General features: G+C 43.5%; 1 protein-coding gene across 5 annotated transcripts in view; it reads left to right on the top strand.

Annotated features, from left to right (window-relative positions):
* dusp8a (dual specificity phosphatase 8a) overlaps window positions 1-24,067 on the top strand; it is a 33,639-nt gene extending 9,572 nt beyond the window's left edge. For 4 of the 5 annotated variants that reach the window (XM_085914468.1, XM_085914471.1, XM_085914469.1 and 1 more), the window contains exons 3-7: window positions 1,027-1,165; window positions 19,648-19,814; window positions 20,067-20,226; window positions 20,519-20,642; window positions 20,940-24,067. In XM_085914468.1, coding sequence (XP_085770594.1) covers window positions 1,027-1,165; window positions 19,648-19,814; window positions 20,067-20,226; window positions 20,519-20,642; window positions 20,940-22,119 — 1,770 coding nt within the window. In that variant the 3' untranslated portion in view covers window positions 22,120-24,067. Of the gene's footprint in view, window positions 1-1,026; window positions 1,166-13,852; window positions 14,525-19,647; window positions 19,815-20,066; window positions 20,227-20,518; window positions 20,643-20,939 lie in introns of those variants that run through there. The other variant, XM_085914472.1, reaches the window with a different exon arrangement.
* Window positions 24,068-24,509: the final 442 nt, after the last annotated feature.

Raw genomic sequence — 24,509 nt, 5'->3', positions numbered from 1 at the left:
GACCTTTACCGCACTAAACTCATGCAAATAGCTTTTGCGACTTTCTTTTTTTTAAACAGGTCACTTTGAGAACTGGAAAGTTTCAAACAGTGTCATATCTTTGTGTGTGAGTTATTTCTTTTCATCGTTAAACAAATCACAGCAGAGCAGATTAGCTTGTTGACCTTGTCCAGTCCAAATCACCTGCATGGCTGTCTGCCAAATTCTGCACACTCGGAATCATCAACAGAATGCCTTTTAAATAAGTGAATGAAGGCTGTTGGAAAGTGCAATTTTGTCTTTGAACTGTTGTGCCAATAGAAGAATTCAAATTCATCTCTTGACTGCCTTGTCATTTTTTTCCCTCCACCTCATCCCTCTCTGCCTTCTTCCTCCTGCTCGCTGTCTCCTCTTTCCAATCCAGTGGTAGTTCAGTGATGCAGCAATTCAGAGCTGCAGTAGGTGCTCCCTCTTGGTCACATGACTAAAGCCTGCCCAACAACATGGGGAAGAACTACACAGTGGGCTTCCTATGCGCATGCTCACATTCATATGGAAACACACTTCTACCCATCCCTCCCTTAAGCTGACATCAAGCGCACCACAATGATAAATGCCGCACCGTGTTGTCATAGCACAAATGGCGTTTTAAATTTTACTGTTACAGATTCCCTTTCCATCAAGCACGGAGCTTATCTGCAACATAAATATTCTGATCATAGATGCAACCCTTATGTATTATTCATATTGTGAGGCTCGATATTTCTAATTTACAACCAAATCTGTTTACTGTTGCAGGTATTCTAATCACTAAGGCTGCAATTGACTGCCGTAACTGTCAGCTGCACGCTTGCTGGTTATTTATCTTTTTCAATGATGCTACATACCAGAACGAGATGGATTTAACTCTTGCAGCTGATTATATGCACTTGTTATGAAAATGTTTTTTTGTGCCACAGCATGTGAGGCTGGGACTACCTATGTCTGTTCAGGAGAATAAAAAATATATATTTTCTCTTAATTAACACTATCTTGTTTTCTGTCCAGGTGGAGCTGGGCAGGAAGCAGGAAGTGGTGCTTTACGACCAGAGTTCCAAAGAGGCAGCTCATCTGTCCAAAGACGGCTTTGTGCACATTCTCTTGGGGAAGTTGGAGGGCACCTTCCACAAAGTCTCCCTGCTTACTGGTACGGATCAGAGTGGGACTTGGTGTGGGTGTGTAGTTTCTGTTTGTTTGTTTGTTTGTTTGTTTGTTTGTTTGTTTGTTTGTTTGTTTATTTATCTATTGATCGATCTATTTGTTTATTTATTCATTTGTTTGTTCGTTCATTTATTTATGTATCTATTTATTTATTTATTAACTAATTTAGCAATATTTACATTTTATTCTCCACCACAAAGTAGTATCCATCTCATATTTCACATATTTTGCAGTGAGCTGAAGCATTATGACACGATTTTGTCAGTAGATGTCACTGTTTTGCATCACATATCACAGCACCTGCTTTGGAGTTTTTATTCAGCTTTAATATAATCAAACTGCATGCGCACCCACATTTGTAGCACTGGATGTTTACACGCCTGCTGCTTAGCCATGAATCCTCTCGAATGACTCTTTGATGTTTAATCTTCTCAGGAGTCCTACTCTTACTTAGCATCATTTGGAATAATGCTGAAGTTTAACTAAAGTCTCACAGTATGCTGTCATAGTGTCCAGTAAGCACACTAAGGCTTAATTTAGCAGCAGCGAGATTCTTAAGTCTCATTGAGTTAATAACATCTTATGTGCAGCGTATGCAAGGATGTTATCTCACAGACATACAGCAGTAGAGGCTTATGAGTCCATCCTCCAATGTGTCAGTGCAGAAAAGATAATCTGCATTAGTTAGAATGCAAATGAGACAGCAGAGGCATGTCACTTGGGGTAAATAGACTCTTTTTAGCGCTTGGTCAGGAGTTCTTCTTAAATGTCATACAAGCACCAGTATTTAGTAGTCAAGCACTATATTACATGTAAGAAAATGTCGACCCCCTCCCCGCCGCCGATCTTTATACATTTTCATTGACTTGACAGGAAAAGAGCTTGTCAGCAATTACTGTGTTGTATAAGTCTCCTCAGCACACGTTGCTCTCGTTTATTTTCTGCTGTTTCCACGACAACAGTGGCAGAGAATATTCCGCAGGAGGACCCGGCCAATAGAAATGTCTGTTGTTTATGTGTAAGTACGACAGCCAGTGACTGTGCATACCCGACGCGCTGTCTGCGTGTAATGCGGCTGCATGGGCAGAGTAGCGGGTGATGTGTGTGTGTGTGTGTGCGTGAATGCATGTTTGAATTCTGGCATGCATCAATTTGTGCAAGGTAGCGCTGGAGGATGTGCCTGTGTGAAGTTGGCAGATGAATGGAAACGGATTCTGGATTTTTTTTTTTTTTTTATCCAGTGCTTTTTTTGCACTCCTAAAAATAGCTTCACGTACGACACTTATAAAAATAAATCTGCTTTAGTGTAGTATGAATAAAGAGATTGTTGAAAATGGAAGGATGGATACTTGTGTGCTTGAACGTGTGTGCGGTGCCCTTGTTCTCATATCAGACACGTCAAAAGAATGTTGTGTGTGTGTATACTGTAAATATGTAAAAGGGGATGAAATCATGATGTACTGGCGTACTCGTGCAGTTGCAGATGAGAGTCACATGAAGTCATCTTTACTGCACTTATGTGGAATGTAGTCATAGTATTTGAATACTAGCCTTCTGTTTTCTCCCCTTTCTCAAAGCTATAAATGAATTGGTGAGCTAAGTAATTATTTGCAGCCTTCATCTTTCTTCGACTTATTTGGCTTTCCTGCCTCCTTTCACAAGGGAGCTTAAAATAAAAAGTAATCCTTTTTTTCCTGTCACTACCACCCTTTCATCCTTTTTCTCCATTATGCTATGTACTTTGACTGAACTCTAGATTTTAACTGCTAGTAATTCCTGCAATGATTGTATTTCTCTGATCTGACTGACCTATTATCGGCTCTTATGTCACCCTAGCACGCAAAGTACTTCATGTACCATTCCTGCAAATAGGCCAGCAGTGATACGCTTGGGAGAACAAAGGAGAGACCGTTGTATCGATATATAAAAACAAAAACTCCTTACATGGATGGTCAGGATGGGAAATTAAATGATCAAGCTCAGTGTATGAAAGCAAATTTGGAGGTTCTGTTTTGATCAATGACTTGAATGTCATGTTACACAACCAGTAGTCACGTGCCGGATAAATATTTATTGAAAAAAAGTCATTCACCCTTCAGAGGATTGTGTCGGTCAACTAAATAACCGTTTAAGACGGAACCTCTTCTGACGCTTGCGAGATGTTATCGAGCAGGCAACGACCCAATAGAACCATTGTCTTCCATTTCCCATTGACACCCATAGATTGCGTGCACGTATGGATGTGTATTTTTTTTTTTCTTTTGTGTTTGAGTTATTACTGCACCGACTGTGAGAAAGTGTTTGTGAGAAAAATATTTTTACCATAAATGACCTCATTCAGTTGGAGCTCATGGTGATGTCTTGCCTTTTAGAGACTTGTGACTGGATGTGTGTATGTGTGTGTATGTGTGTGTGTGTGTGTGTGTGTGTGTGTGTGTGTGTGTGTGTGTGTGTGTGTGTGTGTGTGTGTGTGTGTGTGTGTGTGTGTGTGTGTGTGTGTGTGTGTGTGTGTGTGTGTGTGTGTGTGTGTGTGCGTGTGTGTGTGTGTGTCTCAAAGAGAAGAACATGACTTGTTTGGAGCCAGCTGCCTCCCTCGTGGGTCTAAAGTTTGCGTGTTTCCCACCAACCTTGCATCATACAGTCAAGCCAAAGGCAGCACTACTCCTGCCAGTGCGCGGATGCGTTGTACGTTAGCCGATGCCATCTGGGGAGTCGTGTCATGTCAAATCATTCCCGATGTTGGCCTGCATGGTTCAAGCATGCTGACGCAGATGAACTTGGTTTAATAGAAGACGCTGAAGTCGCACTATGGTCGTTTCTTTGACACGAAAGTCCAGAATTTATTTGGCTGTGCTTTTTGACAAAGTGGTGGCATTTTTCCGTAACTTGGTGCACTATTGCCGAGAAACGGAATGCCGCAATTATATGGTTAGATCTGGGATGACTTCAGCGCTGGCCTGACATTTTAGCATGACCTGTACAATATGCAATAGTTGCTTTTAGCACGTTAACGTGGGAGAATTGGAAACCAGGTATTGAACAGCAGACCCCAGGTCAAAGAAATTTGGATGCAAGTTGTTTTGAAATGGTTTTTAGTGTGGTCCATCTTTCTCCTCCGTGATTGTATGGGTTTTCTCCACAGACTCTGGTTTACTGCCACACCCCCAAATATGCAAATTTGGTTAATTGAAGAGCCTAAATTGCTATAGGTGCAAATGGCAACCAATCATATAGATCAAAAAATAAATAGCCGAATTTAATTCATTTAATGAATGAAAAATGTAGCTTACAAATAGTTTTGAGGTTTTGGAGTCGACGGCACAGAAACGAAATAAAGGTGGTGAGGGAACTGTATGTTGTTTGCAGATGTGCATAACTGCCCTTAATCTTTCTGAGGGACCATCTGCGTGCGTTTTTGTCGGATTACTAAAGCTGACACCACAAGCTCAAAAGAGAAAAAAGGGCAGGACAAGGAAGAGTGATTTCATGTGCCAGTTTAAGGGCGGATTTCAAACGCAAGACCGAGGTGACGTTATTTGACAGAAAATTGCCAATAGCAACAGTGATGATTCATTGTTTGGAGTTCATTTGATGAATAACGTTGACCCAGATGCTCACAGCTGGAAAAAAAATTCTAGCAATGTGGACATGAAACAAATACTAGAATAATTAGCTTTGATTAATAGCATATTTAAAAATAAAAAAAAAATAAAAGTTCTTGTCGATATCGCAACCATCCCCTGTTTATCTTAACTGGATAATATGTCAAGTTGGTTGAGACACATTGGTTCCCACGCTGTCACCTGTACAAGTCAAAAGAGCAAACAAGCAAAAGCAAACGTTCGAAGAGCTCGTGATGAGAGGTATGAGCAGATGAAAGGGGCCTCACTCTGTCACGCTCTCTTTCTCTATCTCTCTCTCTCTTGCCTGCAGTTGCATTTTCCTTTTTTTCCCCTCCTCACTCACACAGGAGCTGCTGTCTAGCCAGGGGCAAGCATGATGACATCAGGTTTTGGGTGTGATCGCAAAGGTACAAAGGTCAATTCAATCATGTGTCATTCTTCGGGGCTGTTATACAATGGGGCGGTGGCCCCCCCCTGCATGTGTGTCTGTGTCCGCTTACTGTACATGAAAGCATCAGAGAAAAAGTAGAAGAGGTGAGGTCATGGTGAAAGGCTGAATCTCTCAATGCGGCCCTTCACGGACACATTACAATGAGCTACACAAAGAGGTCTGCTTGTGTCAGCGTGTGTTTTGGTGTGTCTGTGTGCAAGTTGGATTGAATATGTGCATATCAAATAGTGTGGTGCACGTGGGTGAGGCAATGTTTGAGAGAGCATGTGTGAAGGGAGGAAAAAAAAAGAGACAAAACAAAAGGAGAGCTATTTAGGAGATGAGGTAATAGTCCTCGTTTTATCCTCTGTGTGCTTGCGTGCACACGGAGGAGAATGTGTGGTCTTCGAGGCTGTTAAGTGTAACAGAGCTTCATGCTGCTCATACCGTCCTTGAAAGCATCCTCAGTGCTCAGTCGTCATGGTTTTGTCTCCACTGGAGCAGCGCAGCATAGAAAAATGTTTCACGTCTCATACTGGTTTAAATGAAGCTCTCTGTTAGCTTGAATAAATGTCAGATTTTCCAGATGTACGCTGACGTGGTTGCTTAGTACAGACCCTGACAAACATCGCATCATTTCATACGCTTTCAGAGAAGCAAAAAAAAATCATGCAATATCTGTCGAAATAATTACAGTGTTGGTTTGGATTTATTCACAATAGCACACGCACAAAGCGGGAAAGGGCTTCATGTGTGAGTGCTTGGAGTCAAAAAAAAAAAAAAAAAAAGTTCTTGTGCACTGTAAAAATGTAAATTTGGAGCAAGCCTGAACGCATGGTATCTTGAAGCTGGGCTGCAGGTTTTACTTTTGCTTTTATTCATCCGTGTGTTTGTCTTATTACTTCACCGACTGTGAGAATGTGTTTGTAAGAAAAATATTTTTACCGTAAGTGAGCTCAACCACACGTTGTAATTTAGAGCTAGTATATACAGAAAAAAAATCCACCTGTTGCTGAACCTAACCATTAACCCCCCCCCAAAATTCTTTACAGTAATATATTGTATATGCACCTTCTGGTTAATATTGTGGAAGATGAGTTGCACAGCAAAATCCACCAGATTTTACCCATCTCAGTGAGTAGCCATTTTGCCACTTACCGTCAACTGAAGATGACATTAACTATCATTACTGTTTTCATTGAGGACACATTTGATTTAATTTAAGAAAGGCGATTGTGCAATCAGTGGTGCAGTTCAAACATTTGTCATGTGACCACCAGGCTTAGTCCCAACTATTAGGTCCACACTCATTGAAAACATCGGTTGAGTGACAATTATAGATGACTACAACATTAAGTGTTCTTGAAGCCCATCTGTCATTTTCTCTCCCACTCCTTCATCTTAAACTTCTAACCTACCCTTTCTGCACCTCCTTGCCGCCTCCTCTCCCCCCCCTTTTGGCCCACTCCCATTTGACCTTGCTCCAGTACGCTGCTGCAGATCAATGATTTCATTGAGAGGGAGCCAGTGAGGCCATTAAGAAGTGAGCTCACCTTCCCCAGAGATATCTGACCTTATTCTCAATGACCCAGGCTTCCTCCCCCCCTCCCTCTGTGACTCCTTCAGCCCCCTTACCTCCCCCCCCTCCTCCATTCCTCCTTTCCTCCACCTCGCGTTTCTCTGCGCTTGTTTCACGGTGCTGAGAACAGAGCTCTATTTTTAGACCCAGACTCCTGCGGTCATCACATCTGGCGCCAGCGGCCTCGATGCTCTCGCCTTGGCCTGTCGACACACAAACAAGCGTTCAACCCACCCCCGGTCGGCAGAAGGAGAGCGCGAAGGTCAAAGTAAATGGCCTATGGAAATATTGTATGACATCACCTTCCCGATCCGAAAAAACGTTCGAGATTCTTAGAAGTGTCATATCTGCACATTGACATCATGTTATTTTCTGCACGTATATAATGAGCTTCTTCTTCAGACTCACGCCTTAATGAGTTGTTGTGCAGATAGATACAACAGTGCACATAAAGTAGTCCCAGAAGTAAGCAAATCCATGCGGGGAAATGGACGCACGTACACATTATGGTAACAGACCTCCTCAGAAGGAGGCCTTTGCAGAGTTTGTTTTATGTAACCATGTTCCTTCGCCAACGCTCTCACCCCCCCCCCCCCCCCTCGTCTGTCTCATTGGCCTCACATGATGTGCTTGATGTCATTTTCCCTTCTTTGCCTTTAAAAAAGGAAGATGAAACAGGCCTGTGTGTGTGTGTGTGTGTGTGTGTGTGTGTGTGTGTGTGTGTGTGTGTGTGTGTGTGTGTGTGTGTGTGTGTGTGTGTGTGTGTGTGTGTGTGTGTGTGTGTCTTTATTCATCTGCATGTGTTTTAATGTGTGCCTCTGCCAAATATTTCCAGCATGACGTGATCCTGCTCTTCCTCTTCTTCTTCTTCTTCTTCTTCTTCTTCTTCCTCATCACTCACAAGTCCCTTGCCGGCTCAAGAAGGCCAGACACATACACACACACACACACACACACACACACACACTTGCACTCACTCAACAGTACACACTATCGTTGACTTGTAGGTTGCAAAAAAAGCGAGTGCGCTTTTCGGTTTTATTTAAGATTAGATTAGAACTGATGATTTCAGAACTCTGGATACATTTTGGAAAGGATGAACTCATCTCACTATCATCAAGTAATGTTGCAATGTAAATATTTCGGATTTTTTTCTTCTAAGGTTGGAGAAATTCCTAATTTCAGAAACAGTTCATTTTTGCAAAATTCTTTTATGAATACCACTTCATCAAGCGCAGACCTCAACCTCATGTATATGCCACAATTATGTCTTTAAAAGCCAAGCATTTTTTTTCTTGGGATAAACTAAAATAAGATAAAAAGGCCAAATGTTGAAATGTCAAGAAAAGTAGGTGGCGGAATAGCTGCTCAATAGTTAAAGTAAAATATTTTTTATTTTTATTTTTTTTTTGTAAGTCATTTTCATGCTTAAAAAAAAAACAAAAAAAAAAACTTGGCTTTTGGTCTTCATATTTTATTAGGGGGGAAAAAAAAGTTGGTGTGGAAGTCTTAACACTGGATGTTTGTACCACCGTGCCCTAAATATTTCAAGCATTGCTGCTTTGTGTATACAATCCATTCATAGTGCATGCCTTGCAGCTTGCCTGCATTTGAAATCTATCTGAACGCCCTTTAAACATCCCAAGCCACCCGTGTCATGCATTCATGTAGCGTCAAATAGAAATAGTTTGTTCAAACGGTTACCTAGGCACTTTCAACACATCGGGTCAACAGAAGTAGAGCAGCGTGCTAACCTTGGATTAGCGTCTCCACATTTTGCCCCCATCGGCGTCTTCAACTTCACAGGGAATGTGGGCCAAGCGCTTGGTAGTTTAGTAGCATCGTTAATTTAATCACTCTTACCCTGAATGCTCTTGTACACTCGTGGTAATTTTTACCAGAAGCACGATTAAGAAAAGGAGTCACTCTCAATTAGGGTGGCGAGTTTATACCCACGAGTTGCGTGCATGCACTGCATTCCGTTCATGCTCGGACTGCCCACTACCGTTCCTGCTATGGCGTCACTCCAGCAAAACAATGGTAGAGATTCCTGTTTATCACTGGGCTATGTTTGATACACTTTATCTCAGGAATTCCACAGCACCGTTTCCTTGCTTACCTTGTTGGTCATTTGGTTTTTCCCAGAGGCTTGTCCATTTTCGAGACATAAGTTAAGAGCTCTTCACGTAATTTTGGGTGCAGAAACTTGTAAAACAGCTCTTAACGCTTTAATATGCCGTGACCACAATTTTAGACTGAACTTCTGGAGCCACTGCTTCCTGATAGAAGTGGGAGATTTATTTTTTTTTCTTTTCCCCATCACTATGACAACAAGCTAATTTTGGACTTCCCATCAAGCCCAAGGCCCCAGAATAAGTAATGTGGTAGTTACTGATCATTTGTTTTCCTCATGATGCTTTCTTGTCTTCACATGCATAAATAGTCAGAGGCATGCGTACACAAAACATCAACACACATCTACAAATAAACAAAAGCCACAAACATCCACTTCCTCTGGTTGTGTAACCATTTCCTGATAAACATAACTGATCAAATGACATCCGTGCACTTTGGGGTGACTGAAGCTGCCAAGAACTTTGCATATGCTGAATCTTGACTTCTTGTCTACCAGTTTTTTATACTCCACAAACGCTCTACTCGTCTATTTTAACCATCTGCATGCTATAGCATCGTGAGGGCGTTGGCTTTGCTCTGAAGGAGACAGCTTGTCCGGTTCCTCTCACTGCATGGCGTCATACTTCCTCTATTGTTCTTTTGTAGCTGGCAGAGTGATGTCACTACTGGGCCCTGGATCCGACACACGCACATGCACATACACATCTCTGGGGCCTGTTGGAGCAGGAAAGCCAACCCTCGCTGTAGGCGTTGTGATAGCCGCTGTCACCGTGCACTAATCGTCTCCTGGGTGCAGCGCCTCATTTCTGCAGCTTGACTGTGTATGAGAGGAAACTGGAGTGAATAAACGTTGAGTAATGCTTTTAATGGCTGGTGCTGTTATAGTGTATTTTATCAGTGAATATGATCTTTGACTATTTGTTTTATTACCTAGACCAAGCTCGTTGTTAGGGTTTTTTTTTTTTGTTGCCATTAGTCAGTAGGATTGTATAAACATTACGTCAACAATTTGGCAACTTGGAAGTTTGCATGTTCTGCACCGACTTTGTATGTATTTCTGTTTGTCGATGTACCATGCCTCGACTTGACCACCCTGGACTGGCGACCAGTCCCACCCACTTAGTGCCCAAGGCTATCTGGAATATAGGCGCCATCTTACCCATGACCCGAAAAACGACAAATGCATTTGGAAAATGGATGGATCAGAGTAAGCGCTCCGGAGTCAGCAAATGGAATTTCAATCATTATATGTAGTCGTGGCTCCCCCTTTTTTTTGAATGGACAGCGTACAATCTGTCACATCATTGTTTGAATCAAACGAGTCAAATTGTCTACTTGAATATTCCTTAGCGATTATCTCAATATTTTTCGTTGTCTTCAACAAGCAAGGTAATGTAGCATAATCGGACCACCAAACCAGCTTTGCCGAGGTACATTTAATAAATACAAAACTCTTCTGGGAGCTGCCAGTCAGGCTTTGTTTGCTGTCAGTACCCGTTGATGTGCGCTTTGCAATATTACCCTGCTACCATGGTTGCAGTTTATCCAAGTAATACAGTACGAAAGCTAAGACCAAGTGTTTCCCAGCTCATCGTATGGGGAAACAGGAACTTAAAATATTTGAATGTGATTATGCTCCGTGTAAAACATTCACCTTGTAAAGTTAGAATATCCAAGGAAGTGCAATAAAATCGGAACTTATTTTCTGTTTCCCTTTGCATGCAGCTAAAATAGAACTTCAAGAGAACACCTATGATGATGCTCACTTCACAACATGTTCAATGTTTACGAAATGCTTACACACGTCGCTATGTTGCTCTTATTGTATTGATATTGAGCATCACACCTCAATTTAATTCTTACACGCTTAATGGCTCCAACTGGTATTTTTAAAGATGTACAATTTATGGTTTATGAGACCCTTCTGCTCTTAAAAGCACCTTCCTTGGATAGTTTACGCTCCTCTTCATGTTTCGTGCGTACGTTCGCTTGCAGGATTGAACAGATGGATTGAAGTAATTTCTTTTGCAGTCTAACTGCACCAGTAACTTTGGATGCTGAGCTCCTCCAGGGGGTTAAGTAGCTTGGAATACAGGCAGGCTCCACCACACTATCTCATGCGTACACACATTCATCTGCGCCTTTTGTAATCTCATCCACCATATGCCTTACCTGCTTCCTAGTGTTTCCATCCCTCTCAAGATGTCCTTATATCTGTTTACTCTGTTTAGAAGTTCCACGTTTGCCCTGTTAAATGACTCAAAATTGCCCATATCTTCTTGACTGGTTATGTCTTCTGCTTTTCAAAGCCAATGTGTTTAGAGGGACGTTTCAGAGACATCCGTCTAAAACGTGACATCAAACTTCATTGGAGATTTTTTTTTTTTTATCAATACTTGGGAGATGAGAAAAGACATGCATGCTTGCAGCACTTCATCACCCTCACACACACATAGATGATTACGTACCACATCACCAATGTGCCCTGTGGGATGACCAGATCAGCTATCACCCCCCCCCCCCCCCTCACCCAATTGCCAATCTGCCCATCCTTCCCTCCAACACCCCCTCCCTCATTCAATTTCTCAATCTCTCCCCCGACAACTACCTCAGCCCCTTGGCATGGCAGCTGTGTCCTCCTGTAGGCATTACATCACCGTAAGAGCAGTCTTGTTACTGATCCCCTGACAACCAGCACCATAAACACACACACACACACACACACATATCATGCACATAGAATCACACACACACACACTTGTGCAAAGGTGCACTGACCCATGTTTGTAGGGCAAAGTGTTGTCTACTTCCCCCCTAATCCTAGACACGGGTTCTTTCGGCCCACACAGGTGAACACACATGCACAAACCCAATTAACTCGTAGCTTTCATCACCCTAAACCTCCCCTATCTGGAAAATGACATCGTGCCTTCCTATGCAATCCTGACAGATGATCTATGGTATTGGATTACACTCTTGCCATTGCCTGTTTTAGCTAGGAGGGGGAAAAGGGGTCATGCACTTCCCATTCCCAAATATATATTTAAAAATCAATATGCTAAAGTTGAGTTATTTTAACCCCCCCACACACACACCAAAAAACGTTTTATTTTATACACAACTGCGATTAGTCTTTGCCACCCATGGTACACTAAAACTGTTTAAGAGAAAAAAGTACTAAGATTTTAAATGAATTAAATGCAAAGAACCAACTGCAATGAAATGTGAATTATCAAATTAGCCCATATGTTAATCCATACGGGTAATAAGTAGGGGCTGGACTCACAAGGGGTTGATATGAACTGTTTAACTCCTTGAGTAATCAAAGGAGAGGGTGGCCAGAATGACAGGACCACCTATTTCTGTCGCCACAGGGAACACACGTGCGGTCAATAAAACAACCTGGTTGCCATTTGCTATATTGTATCTCCCGCAGTAATCCCCCAATTAGCACATCTTCTATTCTCAACCACATTATTCGGAAGGATGGGAGAAGGGAGATTAGGAGAAAGGGACAAGGTCATGTCATACGACAAATTCCTGTATATATATGTGTATATATATATATATATATATATATATATATATATATATATATATATATATATATATATATATATTTTTTTTTTTATAGCTTAGTCGTTTTAGCTTGTCTTCCACAATACAATGTGAACACAGTTTTAGTGTTTGTAAATTACATTGCAGTGGTCAGTGTGTGCTACTGTTGTTCATGGTTGGACATTAAACAGATCACCACTGAGTGACCTATTAAATCACACTCCCTGCACAAGGCTCTTGTCACCCCTTTGGGATTATTTATGGTGGCCGACGACGACGATGATGAGATCAGTATGCAAGCACAGCCCAACTGGAGATCTTTTACAAGCTTATTTGCGTTCATCTTTGGCAATCACTTCATGTACGAAAGACCGTGCGACTAGTGCAGCATGATGTTTCAACGTGAGGCTCAGAATGTGGACCCACATCAAGAATGCAGCTCAATGTGAAAGAATTTTTGGGGGGTAAATTTATTACTTTCTCTTTAACATGCGGACTAGGTAACAACAGCTTTCTATTCACTCTCCCTAAGCAATCGTTTGCTTGCCCCCCCCTAAATAACTGAACTTGTGGGCTACATATTTGCCATTCCATAGTAAAGTACCAAGCGTCAGTGGCCTGTCACATTGAGAATGTCTACACACCACAAGCTTGTTGAGTTTTCCTCCCAAGGCTTCCTCTTTCATCTGCTTTAGTTCTTTTTCCATTCTCTCCCCCAATGTAACATTTTTCGCTCTCTTTTTATTTTTTTTTAACCATTTAAAAACAAAACCGCACTGGACAGGACTGCGGACTATGGCCCAACAAGACCATGATGTCGCATACATTCTGACAGTAGAAATTTCTGTCCATAAAAGCTATCGAGTCATCACCTTTTTATTATTTTCCAGCTTGGTTCCACTTGAAAAATAGTTCTGATGACTCAAACTATTCATACATCCGCCCACGTTCAGCCGTGCATTCCCATCCCTTAACTAGTTAAGTCATGTAGTCACGTATAGCTGCTGAAGTACCTGTTAGCTTCTAAAGTTCCCCAGTAGAGGCCAGCTCTGCAGCTCGCTCCCTGAGGTGGCTGCATATTTGTTGGCTGAGTAAGGAATGCGGTTACATGCCTTGGACATTAGCTATGACGGAGCTCTGGCTCCACTGGAGAGGGAGGGTTCAGAGAAGGAGAGGGGGCAGGCTCCGGCCTCGCGGCAAGTGAGCTCATTCACCCTCCGAGATCGAGGAGAGCGAGTGGCGGCGTCATCCTCCACTGCAGAGAGAGCCATCAGAAAGAGGAGGGAGGGAGGGAGGGAGAGAGGGAGGCAGAGGGAGGGGAGGAGTTTGATTCTGGCGAGCGAGCGAATGGGAGACGTGGAGCCGCACAACAATAGTGGGTTGCTCTTCTTGCTGTGGACTCACTGAGAAGGAGAGAGCCTGAGCTAAGTCAGAAGCTCTCAGACCAGCTGCAGGCAGAATACAGCTGGCACATTTGTGCTGGAAAACATTTTTGCTCCTTTTCCTATTGCTCTCTCAGCGGTCGCCCTTCTTAGCAAAACCACAGAATTATGAAATATTTACCCAAGAGCATTTCTGGGATTTTTGCATTCACATAGGATTCTGGCCACATGTGGACTTGTTTGAAGGCTTTTGAGGTGCAGCACCACAGATACTTGGACTTGTGTGCCTTGACTTTTTTTTTTTTTTTTTTCTGCATAAGGTCCATTAGAGAGGGTCATTAGCAAGGCCCCGGAACAACTTGAATATCCAGTGTGTGTCATCTGACATCAAATCCAGTTTTAGCAACCTTGGTTGGAATTTTCTTCTCCATCGGAATTTGAAAAAAGACATTTTTTTCGCTCGAGACTCTTGCAAGGGTTTGCGTCATCCCCGAAAGAAGCCGGATTGTTTTCTTGGGGATGCCACTTGATGTGGTGATATCCCCCACAGAGAATCATTTTTGGCCGGACCTCCACGACACAGATATGAGGCTGAAGATCCGGGTCCGCAGGATGAAGGAGGGGAGAGAGCTACGAGGTGTGTAACCCACCTGGACACACAACGACGTGTGTATCAGTGTTAAGGGGTATGAACAAGCCCTTACTTACGGGAGTATGTGGGACCTTCACAAACGTGAAGAAAATGCAACAAAAAAAAAAGATTTATGACAGTGATGACGCTAGTATGTTCACTGGTGTAGCTTCTGGTAGCATTTTTCCACTTGAGACTATAAACAGAAATTGAAATGGACATTAATGAAGTATAATGATGTTAAAATATTAGTCTCCACCACTAAGACACACTGAGCTCTTTGAGTGGGATCCTGCTCAACCTGACATTGGTTTCCCTCATCTTTTGTCTTGACTATTACACTGTTAAAGAGGTAATAGAAAGGAGGATTAGGAGGATGACATCATGAAGATGAAATACAATGAGAAAGGGGGTTCGGGCGAGAGAATGAGAGCTGTGACCCACGGTATGACATAGTGCTCATGCTCTCACAGCCTGCGGTCATTGAGATGTAAAACTGTCACAAAGGCGCCATTCTCTTTCTTCTTGGCTTTTCTTGCTCTCTTACTCAATCGTCTTTTCAGAATGTATGTGGAGATTATGTTATCATTGTGTGCGGTGTGCACCGCAGGTGTCAAAGACAACACGTTTTCACACAGACATGAGGCAATACATTCACGCTGAACAAAGTGCACGCAGCCTGCGCTTTACGCGCACATGTGTCACATGTGTACGTTTATTGGAAGCCATTCCATTCAAAGTTGTTTGCAAAGCAAACCACGACTTTTGCCGATGTGTTTGCATAGCAGCGTGTACGGTTCGTTTTACATCGAGGCTTCGCTGCTGGAGCTGACACGCTTGTTTTTTTTGTTTTTTTTTTAGAAAATGTAATAAGTTGGGAGGTTATTTTAAGACATTTAATACGTTCTTCGATGCAGTCTCGATTACAGCAGAACATACAGTACACTCTTTTAGGCTTCCAACTAGAAATGATTTAGAAAATTGATGAATTTCTTTTTTGTTGTTGAATCAGATGAATAATCATTTCATCTCTTTGTTCAAAAGTCTATTATTTCAAATTGACTGTTGAAAATGTACAAACAAATTATTTATAATTCAATTAATGGTGCATAAGATAATGTTGATCACTGTATTCTTAAGAAAAAGAAAATATTTTATTTTAATTCAACATAAAGATAATCAGTCCGGTTTCCTGGACAACGACAGAAATGGCATATTTACTGATGACAAGCTGAAATTTCGAGCATTTGGACGATTTGAAAAAAAAAAAAAAAAAAAGACGTCTATAAACGATTCATCGATTATGGATTCATTGTTGCAGCTGCACAGCATATTAGTCTATGTTGCATCATAATGTGCAGAAACAGCTCTCCATCAAAGTGACATTTTGTTGCTGTTTGCGGATTTAATCATTAGACATGATGCCATGTTAATCACACGGTCCAAGAGTCCTCAACATGACGCCTGCTTGAAAAGATGACATCACCCTCTTGTCTCATCTGTGCACTGTCAATCTTGTCTGTTTTGACACAATTGGTCATCAGCTGCCCCCCCCTCCCCCCTTAAACACACACACACACACACACACTCAGCCCTTCCTTTCTCCGGGCTGCAATTCAGCCTTTGTGGTGCTGAGTGGGACATGTGTGCAATGATGTCATGTTTGGGGGGGGGGGGTAAACATTGAAATGCTAATGTACCCTCCTGGGTTGGGGGGACAGCTGGAGGTGCATGAGTGGCGTCATGTCTCCCCCTGATATGAAGAGCAGTGGAGGGGGTGCGGGGTGGTCATTCATGCAGATCAATGCTTGTAGGCTGTGGGTGGGTGTACGGTTGAGCGAGTCACCTCTTTCATAAACGACTGAAAGCTACGTACTTTTACAGGAGCTTGAACACAGAGGGGAAGAGGGAGTTAGCTTGTATTGATAAATCACTCAATTGCACCAAATAGGAGTGATGATGTAACAGCAGAGCTCCCATTCCATGAACCAACCACACGGTGTGTATCTCCGTCCAGATTGGTCTGCGGGTATCCACTCGAGCATTCGTCGTTCAACTTTCGGCATCAATTCACAAAAGTGCGATCCAAACATCTGCTGCTGATCCCAGATAGTAAGACTGAAGGTTGGAATTCTTTTGAGTTCGTTATAAGAAATGAGGGATGAGGAAAAGCAGTCAAGAGGCCCGAGTGCTTCACTCTCACAGGAAGGGGGTTTTTTTTTCGGGGGGGGGGGGGAGCAGTAAGCAGTTGCATAAGTGATGAATTGGGCAGAGGGAAACGGAAAAAGGAAGTCACCACTGGTGAGTTTTGCCAATGGCGACACAGTGCCCTCTTTCCCGGATCTGTGTTTGCCTTTTTTTTTTTTTTTAAAGATGGTGTGTTCCTGAATCAGTTTGGTCACATCTTAATTATTTTCCATATGTCTAAATACGACCCTTCAAACGTCCACAAAGATCCTGCCTGTAGTTTTCCCCTTGCCTAGATTCCTTAACCATCAGACGTGATAGCATAGCGTGCAATCTGTTGGAACGATGACTACAATTCCCTTAATTCTGTCTTACGCAAATACTGTATGGGCTGCCATTTGTGTTCATGTGTAAAGTATCAGCATGTCACGCTCGACTGATTATCACGCCGCACTGAAGATGAACTCATCCTTCCCAGTTGACCTTCTGATGTCATGTTGAGAGACAGCTGGCTCGGTGTGTGTCACAGGGTATTTTCAATGACTTCATTGTGAGTCCCCGCTTGTGTGTTTGCGTTATGCTCACAGATTGGAATGGGTCGTCGTTTTCTTTTCTGGAGAATGTGAGGTCATGTCTCTTATTCAGAGTGTGCGTGTGTGTGTGTATGCATGTGCCCGTTGTGTGTACTATAACATCCTGACAATACACAAGGGGAACACCATGAGCTAACTGTCCTTTCTTGTTGTCATGACAACTTTAAGGAGAGGGCGGTCAGGTGACAAGGTGACAATAACTTGCTATCTCCTGGCTGTGTCATTGTATTGACGTCATGTAACTAACCCTTTATAACAACACTTGGCACAGGTCGCTTATCTCTGACTTGAGCCGCTTCATTCCAGTAACTGTCACTCATTCTTTGAGTCACACACTGGTTGAGCATGTTTCTTGCTCTTTTTTTATTTGTCTATTCAACATGAGATCATTTCATCAACTGTAATCACTATATTATTCCAGATACATATTTAAAGGGGAACTCAACCTACAAATTGTCTTTGTAATCAAATGTTCTGTGAATCCCAAATAGTAGAGAAGAGATGTTTCATTTGTGGAATATGAATTTAAAAAGCAATAATCACATCACGGTTGCCAGGTCTCAGGTCAATGACGTGATTTGGACCTGGCAACTAAATGGCCATATGGCTGAATTTTGCTGCTTAACTCATAACCCACAAACGCAAATATTTTTGGATTCCCTTTAAATTGTAACAGCAAGTATATTTTTAGATGAATCTGCCATTCATACTGTCACCCCCCCCCCCCCCCCCCACACACACACACACACACACACACACACTTTCTCCCCACGCATAGCATTCCGCAAACGTGCTGTGTCCACAGTGTAATGTCCTGTCTTGTGTGCTTCTAACAAACTTTCGAACAATGTTCTCACGTAGAAAGGGAAATGGTTGTCGTGTGACATGAGCTTTTTCCTGTTGATTATATTGCTTCCAGAAACATACCGCCTACTCCATACAAAATGTAGCGGCACTTCAAGAAGAAATCCTTTCAAAGAACTCCTTCACGTTATCAATTTCAGATGAACGCCATAAAACAAGATTAGGCCAAATAGATGACGTATGTGGTCATATTTACACAGCAGTTTGAATTCAAGCCTCGGTTCCTGGTTCCTGGGCGTTATCATTTGTTCAATCCATCACCTCACTTCATGCATTGAATGGCACTGATGTCATCACACCATCAGTTGCCATTAATAGCAAGAGACTGACGGGGATCCACATTGCACTTGGAGACTCATTTCTCCCCTACTGTAACGCTTGAACCCCCTTCCATCTTCTTACTCCTCCAAGTTGAGCCCTTGTTGACACATTTGGATTCTTTTTGCTTCGCTGTATGTTTGCCAAGTTCACGAGTGTTGCTGACACTGTGCTTAGAATGTGGGCAGCTGGATATGCTTTTCAACCAGTGGCCTGCCGTTGTGCTGTGTGTGCGCTATTTTTTTTTTTTCTAACAGTGATGTCATGTCTCACTCATTCACACTCTTTGAACGTGTGTGTGTGTGTGTGTGTGTGTGTGTCTGTCCTAGATTAGGTCAAACCAGTCTGAATCTAGATTAGGTTCCAATCTCTTCTCTGAGGCTTGAGAGTTCCTTAGTAGCATTCCCTTTTTTTTCCTCTGTCGTCGTCTGAGAGGTCATTACCCTCACGATACATACACACACAAACCCCCCCCCCCCCCCCCCCCGTCTCCACCACCTCCTCCCCTTTACCCCCACCCTGTAGTTATACAACCACAGAGCTGCAGAGTAATGATGAGTGTGTGTTGGAAAGGGATGGTGTCTTGCACAGAGTCATTGTGAGTCATTGCGAGTGAAAAGCGAATGTGGTGCTAAGGATTATGCGATCATGTTTTCAGATCATCTTTTTGCACTGCAACCATTTGTCAAAGTGTGTGTGAGTGTTTGTTTTCTGTGCGTGTCATGCTGTGCGCTTGTCAGGAGATGTTACTGGGCCTCTGTCCTGGCCGCGCACCTGTGGCCTCTCTCATTCCCTCGGTCTGACGCAATGCACTTCTACAGGACATGAGCTCATGCAGGAAACAGAGAGACACACACACATATGCCAAAAGTGGAGCCGCCTGCCTCTTAAAGGGCCAGACATGCACATTCCTGGCCACCCTGCAGTTAACCTCACACAGAAGAACAAGAGAGCCTCTTCTTTCCTTCTACTGCACTAGGGCAGGACCCAGACATTGTAGCCCAGGGTCACCTCTGAAAGTCTAGAAACTGTTTACTCTGCTAATGGTGCAAGATGATTTATTTATTTTTTTGCTCACAAGACCTTGCATAAATCCACTCATGTCAAAGGACTGAAAGTGCTGAAAACAATTGGAGTAATGGAGCTCTTCTCATTGTGTCTGCGCAGGAGGTTTTGCTGCTTTCTCGTCCTGCTTCCCCGGCCTGTGTGAAGGCAAGCCAGCCACTGCTCTTCCTATGAGCTTGTCCCAGCCCTGCTTGCCTGTGGCTAATGTCGGGCCCACTCGTATCCTGCCGCACCTTTACCTGGGTTCCCAGAAAGACGTTCTCAATAAGGTTTGTAGTATACTGGACCTTGTATGGAAGACAGCACATCCTGGCTAAAGACGTTTTAGGTGTCACTGTTGCCAAAGTGTTAGCTCATGTGAGGATATATAATATCATGTCTCTTTATGTAGTGGAGTTGCCTTTAGTTTCTAACTAAATATATCTCAGTTGCATTAAAGCAATCATTGCATATTTCATACTGTTTCCCGGAGGAGAAAAAAAAAAAGACCTCGGCCTAATGTTTTCTTCATATCTCTGCAGGATCTGATGGCTCAGAATGGCATAACATATGTACTAAATGCCAGCAACACCTGCCCCAAGCCAGACTTCATCAGCGAGAGCCATTTCATGCGCATCCCAGTCAACGACAACTACTGTGAGAAACTGCTTCCTTGGCTGGACAAAACAAATGAATTCATTGGTAAGCCGTAAACATGATGCATCTGCTGAATAAGTAACATTAAAAAAATAAATAAATTGGAATGTTAGTTACTAAAGAATGAGAAACTATCAAATACAATACATTGATAAAATAGCCAACACGGTACAGACCACTAATAAAAGGTTAGCAAACAATAGCATCAAGTTCAAAACTTCCGTTACGGAGACCGTCTGTCGTCTTCCGGGAAATGTCAGCTTTCTTTCAATGGAGGCTGATTGTCACCAGACCACTATTGTGCGCCTGAGCCCTATCTTTCCGTTTCCTTCGACAGACAAAGCCAAGGTGTCAAACTGCAGAGTCATTGTGCATTGCCTGGCTGGAATCTCACGTTCAGCGACCATCGCCATCGCATACATCATGAAGACAATGGGCCTGTCATCAGATGATGCCTACAGGTACTTTTACTCCTCCCAAACTGCCGCGCTAGGGTGACAGGAACGTAAAAAAAGGCTAGCACATTTTGGAGGAAATGTGCCGTCTGTGGTACATCTGTGGCTGTTGCCTGAGGTCAAGTAAAAAAAAAAAAAAAAAAAAGGTCTTACTGTATGTACATTTTCCTTTTCCGTTATGCAAAGTGTAGTGGAACCATTCAAGCAATTACCACCAAACACGCAGTTCTTATGGCATCCTTACGACTTCTGGAAACGATTTGCCTTTTTCTAATGCAGTCAACCTTTTTTTGCATCCCTCAGGTTTGTAAAGGACCGAAGACCCTCTATATCCCCCAACTTTAACTTCCTGGGCCAGCTGCTGGAGTTTGAGAAAGGCCTACGACTGCTCCAAGCGTTGACGTCAAGCTCTGATGACCAAATCATCGAAGGCCACTCAAAGCAAAATTCTGAGCTTAACGGCGTCAACGCGAGTTTTGTCATGAACGGTCACCATAGCAATTACGACTCATCTGCGGTAGAGCTACAAAACCCTCCCGAGCCCAAGGTACCATCACCTGCTTCCCTCCAGCAAGGCTTCAACGGATTGCACCTCTCTGCGGAGAGGATCATGGACACCAATCGTCTGAAACGCTCCTTCTCCCTGGACATTAAATCTGTGTACTCACCTAACAGTCCACACTCTGCTGCCGTGGCGCCGACACACTCTGAAGACGTCCCCAAGCTGTGCAAACTGGACAGCCCCGAAACAGGCACCTCCAATGGTGTGTGCTCTCAGTCTCCCATCCTGGACAGTCCTTGCTCCTCAGACTCCCCATTCCCCTCACCGGGCAGTACGGGAAGCATCGGAAGTTTGGGGCACGGAGGAAGCGAGGGCGTCCATCGGCCCGGTTCTTCGGCATCCAGACCCAGAAGGAAAGCCAAGCATAGCTCTGGCACCTCACCAATCCATTTCCAACAACTTCCTCCACAGTCGCTCAGCCTGTCCCTCGATCATAAGGACGAGAACTTAAAGGGTTCCCTGCTTCTGGCCCTCCCTTCTCTGCCGTCTATGGGATCTGGATCCATGTGGACCAAACACAGAGACACTGTCCAGGCCACCACCCCTGTTACTCCGGTGACCCCCACCACCGATGCTCCCTGGCACTTTGGGGTCGAGGAGGGGGGAGAGATGGAGCTCGGCGGAGGAACCGAGTCGTCCGTGAGGTTCGGGAGCAGCTCGGCGTACGTGGCGTTCGGTTGCAGCGAAAGCGTGCGGTTACGAGACAAATCTTCCAAGGAGAAGCCCCCGATGCAGCAACGTGAAAAGCAGACCGAGCGGGCGAACAACAGCGGCTCGGCCGCGGAGAAGCAGTTTAAACGTCGCAGCTGTCAGATGGAATTTGAGGAGGGCATCTCAGAGACCCGGTCCCGGGAAGAATTGGGCAAGATAGGGAAACAGTCGAGTTTCTCCGGGAGCCTTGAGATCATTGAGGTCTCCTGACAGATAATAGACATGATGACCACCGGAGGCAAGAAGAGACCTCCTTCGAAGAACTATGTCTATATCACAGACAGTGTTCAAAACTCCAACTGAGAGTTGGACAAAGTTTTGGACCGAGACATTGTGCTGCTTACCTGACCACAACCTTCGGAACTTTCTCGAGGCAGCGAAGCGTGAGCTGTCGGTACTAACCTTCTGCGGTCAAAGGAAGGGCCCGGTGCCTGCGCTATGTTGCATCCTTATCATGTACAATAACTTGTTGTTGACATGGAGCATGGACTCCAACCCGCCTGTCTGTGGTCAAGTGTAAAGGACTTCTAATTGTGATCTGAACCAAGCGCCCCTCGCTATCCCCAAAGCGTCCACCACCAAAAGCCTCAGAACCTCATACTTGTCTAGTTCAGTCCAGTCGCAACATCACCGGAGGATTCGGAGCCCTGACGTCACCGCAGCACAAGGATCGCACACGGAGAACTCGGATCGCCCGGATGCAGCCGAAACAATGACGGGGTCTCAGCCCAACCCATCTTCCACCGGGGATTCTAAAGCACAGTGACGCTGGTCCCCTCACTTCCAGTGTTAGCTGCGTCATGACACTGAGGTTTTCGGGTCACAGGACACCCTGCCGTTGCTCCCTGCCACCACTTGTGGTCACCACTGAGCATGTATTTGTGAAAGGTTGGCAACAGAGAGACAAATAAGGATAGAGACAGTCTGAAGATACTGTACATGTATAGTGACTCAAAGGGACTTTTAATTTATTGTTCATTCTGGTAATGAGATATAATATAATGTTTTGTGGATTTATTTCATTTTTCTTTTGTTTATTATTATGATTTGCTGTATGGTATTTATGAACACATACAAATACATACATTCACCAGATTCAAGCAAGCAATATGGGCTGTTTCTTCTTTGGGGCGAGTGAAGTATGACTTGGAAATGCACTTTTTTTTGCTCCTCTGGTAACCAAGTTCTATTATGGGATGACGCAGACAAAGCTAGTGACAGCTTACAGAAACAGCAGCAGAAGTCTGTGATTATGGCTTTAACACATGAGCATATCGTGCATGACATCGGGGCGGGTGGGTGGGGGGTAGGGGGTCGCATGCATAATAACAACTTTATGCAACCTACGCACAGTTTTTGATAAACCAAGTCACCCTCTCAAAGCCAGTTCCGGTGTTTCTCACCAAAGCTGAACCGAACACACACATACACCCAACACTGTATGCACTTACAGTATTTATATACAGGTAACGCTTCGGCCCTCACACACACACACACACACACACACACACACACACACACACACACACACACACACACACACACATACGCAATATTTTTCTTTCTTTCTCAGGGGATCTTTCGGTGAGCCAAGCCCAGCACATCAGCACAAAACAAGGAAGTCTCTAACATTTATCTCTTCCCCCCTCCCCCCCATGCTTTGATTAAAAACAGTTGGAAAATGAAATTGTCACTCTCCTGGTGCAAGATGCTTATTTATTCACCGTGTAAAACTTGTTGTCTTTTGACCCTTGACTAGCATTTGACCTTGTGCTGCTACAACTTCTGATAGATTCCTTTTGTTTGCCTGAGGCTCAATCAAGCTCCTAAATCCCTCCTTCATGTTGTTTTTAAAATTGTTGTTAGCATTATTTATGATATGTAACAAATATGATGCAGGCTGTCCCATTTGCTAAATCTGTTGTTATTGAATTATTATGATTACTATTATTGGTATTCTTATGATTATGATTAGGGTGTTGTAAATAGCAACACATGGAAGAACACTGATGAGTTTTTAAAAGAAAAATCCTGACACCTAGGCTGCTTGATGCTAAAAAAAAAATTATATATACCTCAGGTTAAATTGAAAGGCTTCTCCTTCCCCTGTACATGTTTTGTGAAAATGAGACAAAATACAGACATGACAAAATGCAAACTCTCTTCTGCTTCTTCTTCATCTTCTTGCCATTTCTGGTTGCGAAAGGGGAATTCCAATAGTATTTTTGCAGACTACATGATGACATCTTGAGCCCTGGAGCCCTTCCTATTGATTTTGTGTTGAACAAACTCCACTCTGAACACAAACAACTTCAATGATTTTTTTTCTTTCCCTGCAATAGAGCTAGTGTCACATGCTTTACACACACACACACACACACACACATTCCCAACACATCCAAGCTTTTTAAGACGTCCTTACTCTCAACCTTGTTCCTCATTCCCACTGTCAGCTCTAACCCATTGCCCCCACGTCAGATGATGTGTGAACAACAGTCGCCTCCAGAGGATGAAAGGATGAGATGAGGTTGGACATGTTTGTGAGGTCACACTGAGAGCTATTTGTCCTGTACCAGTCATATTGTTGCGTCCTCTCACAA

This window comes from Syngnathus leptorhynchus, chromosome 6 (assembly GCF_054491065.1).
Source record: "Syngnathus leptorhynchus isolate UIUO chromosome 6, UIUO_Slep, whole genome shotgun sequence".
In the NCBI taxonomy this organism is placed as follows: Eukaryota; Metazoa; Chordata; class Actinopteri; order Syngnathiformes; family Syngnathidae; genus Syngnathus; species Syngnathus leptorhynchus.
This window is presented reverse-complemented; position numbering and strand designations above follow the sequence as displayed.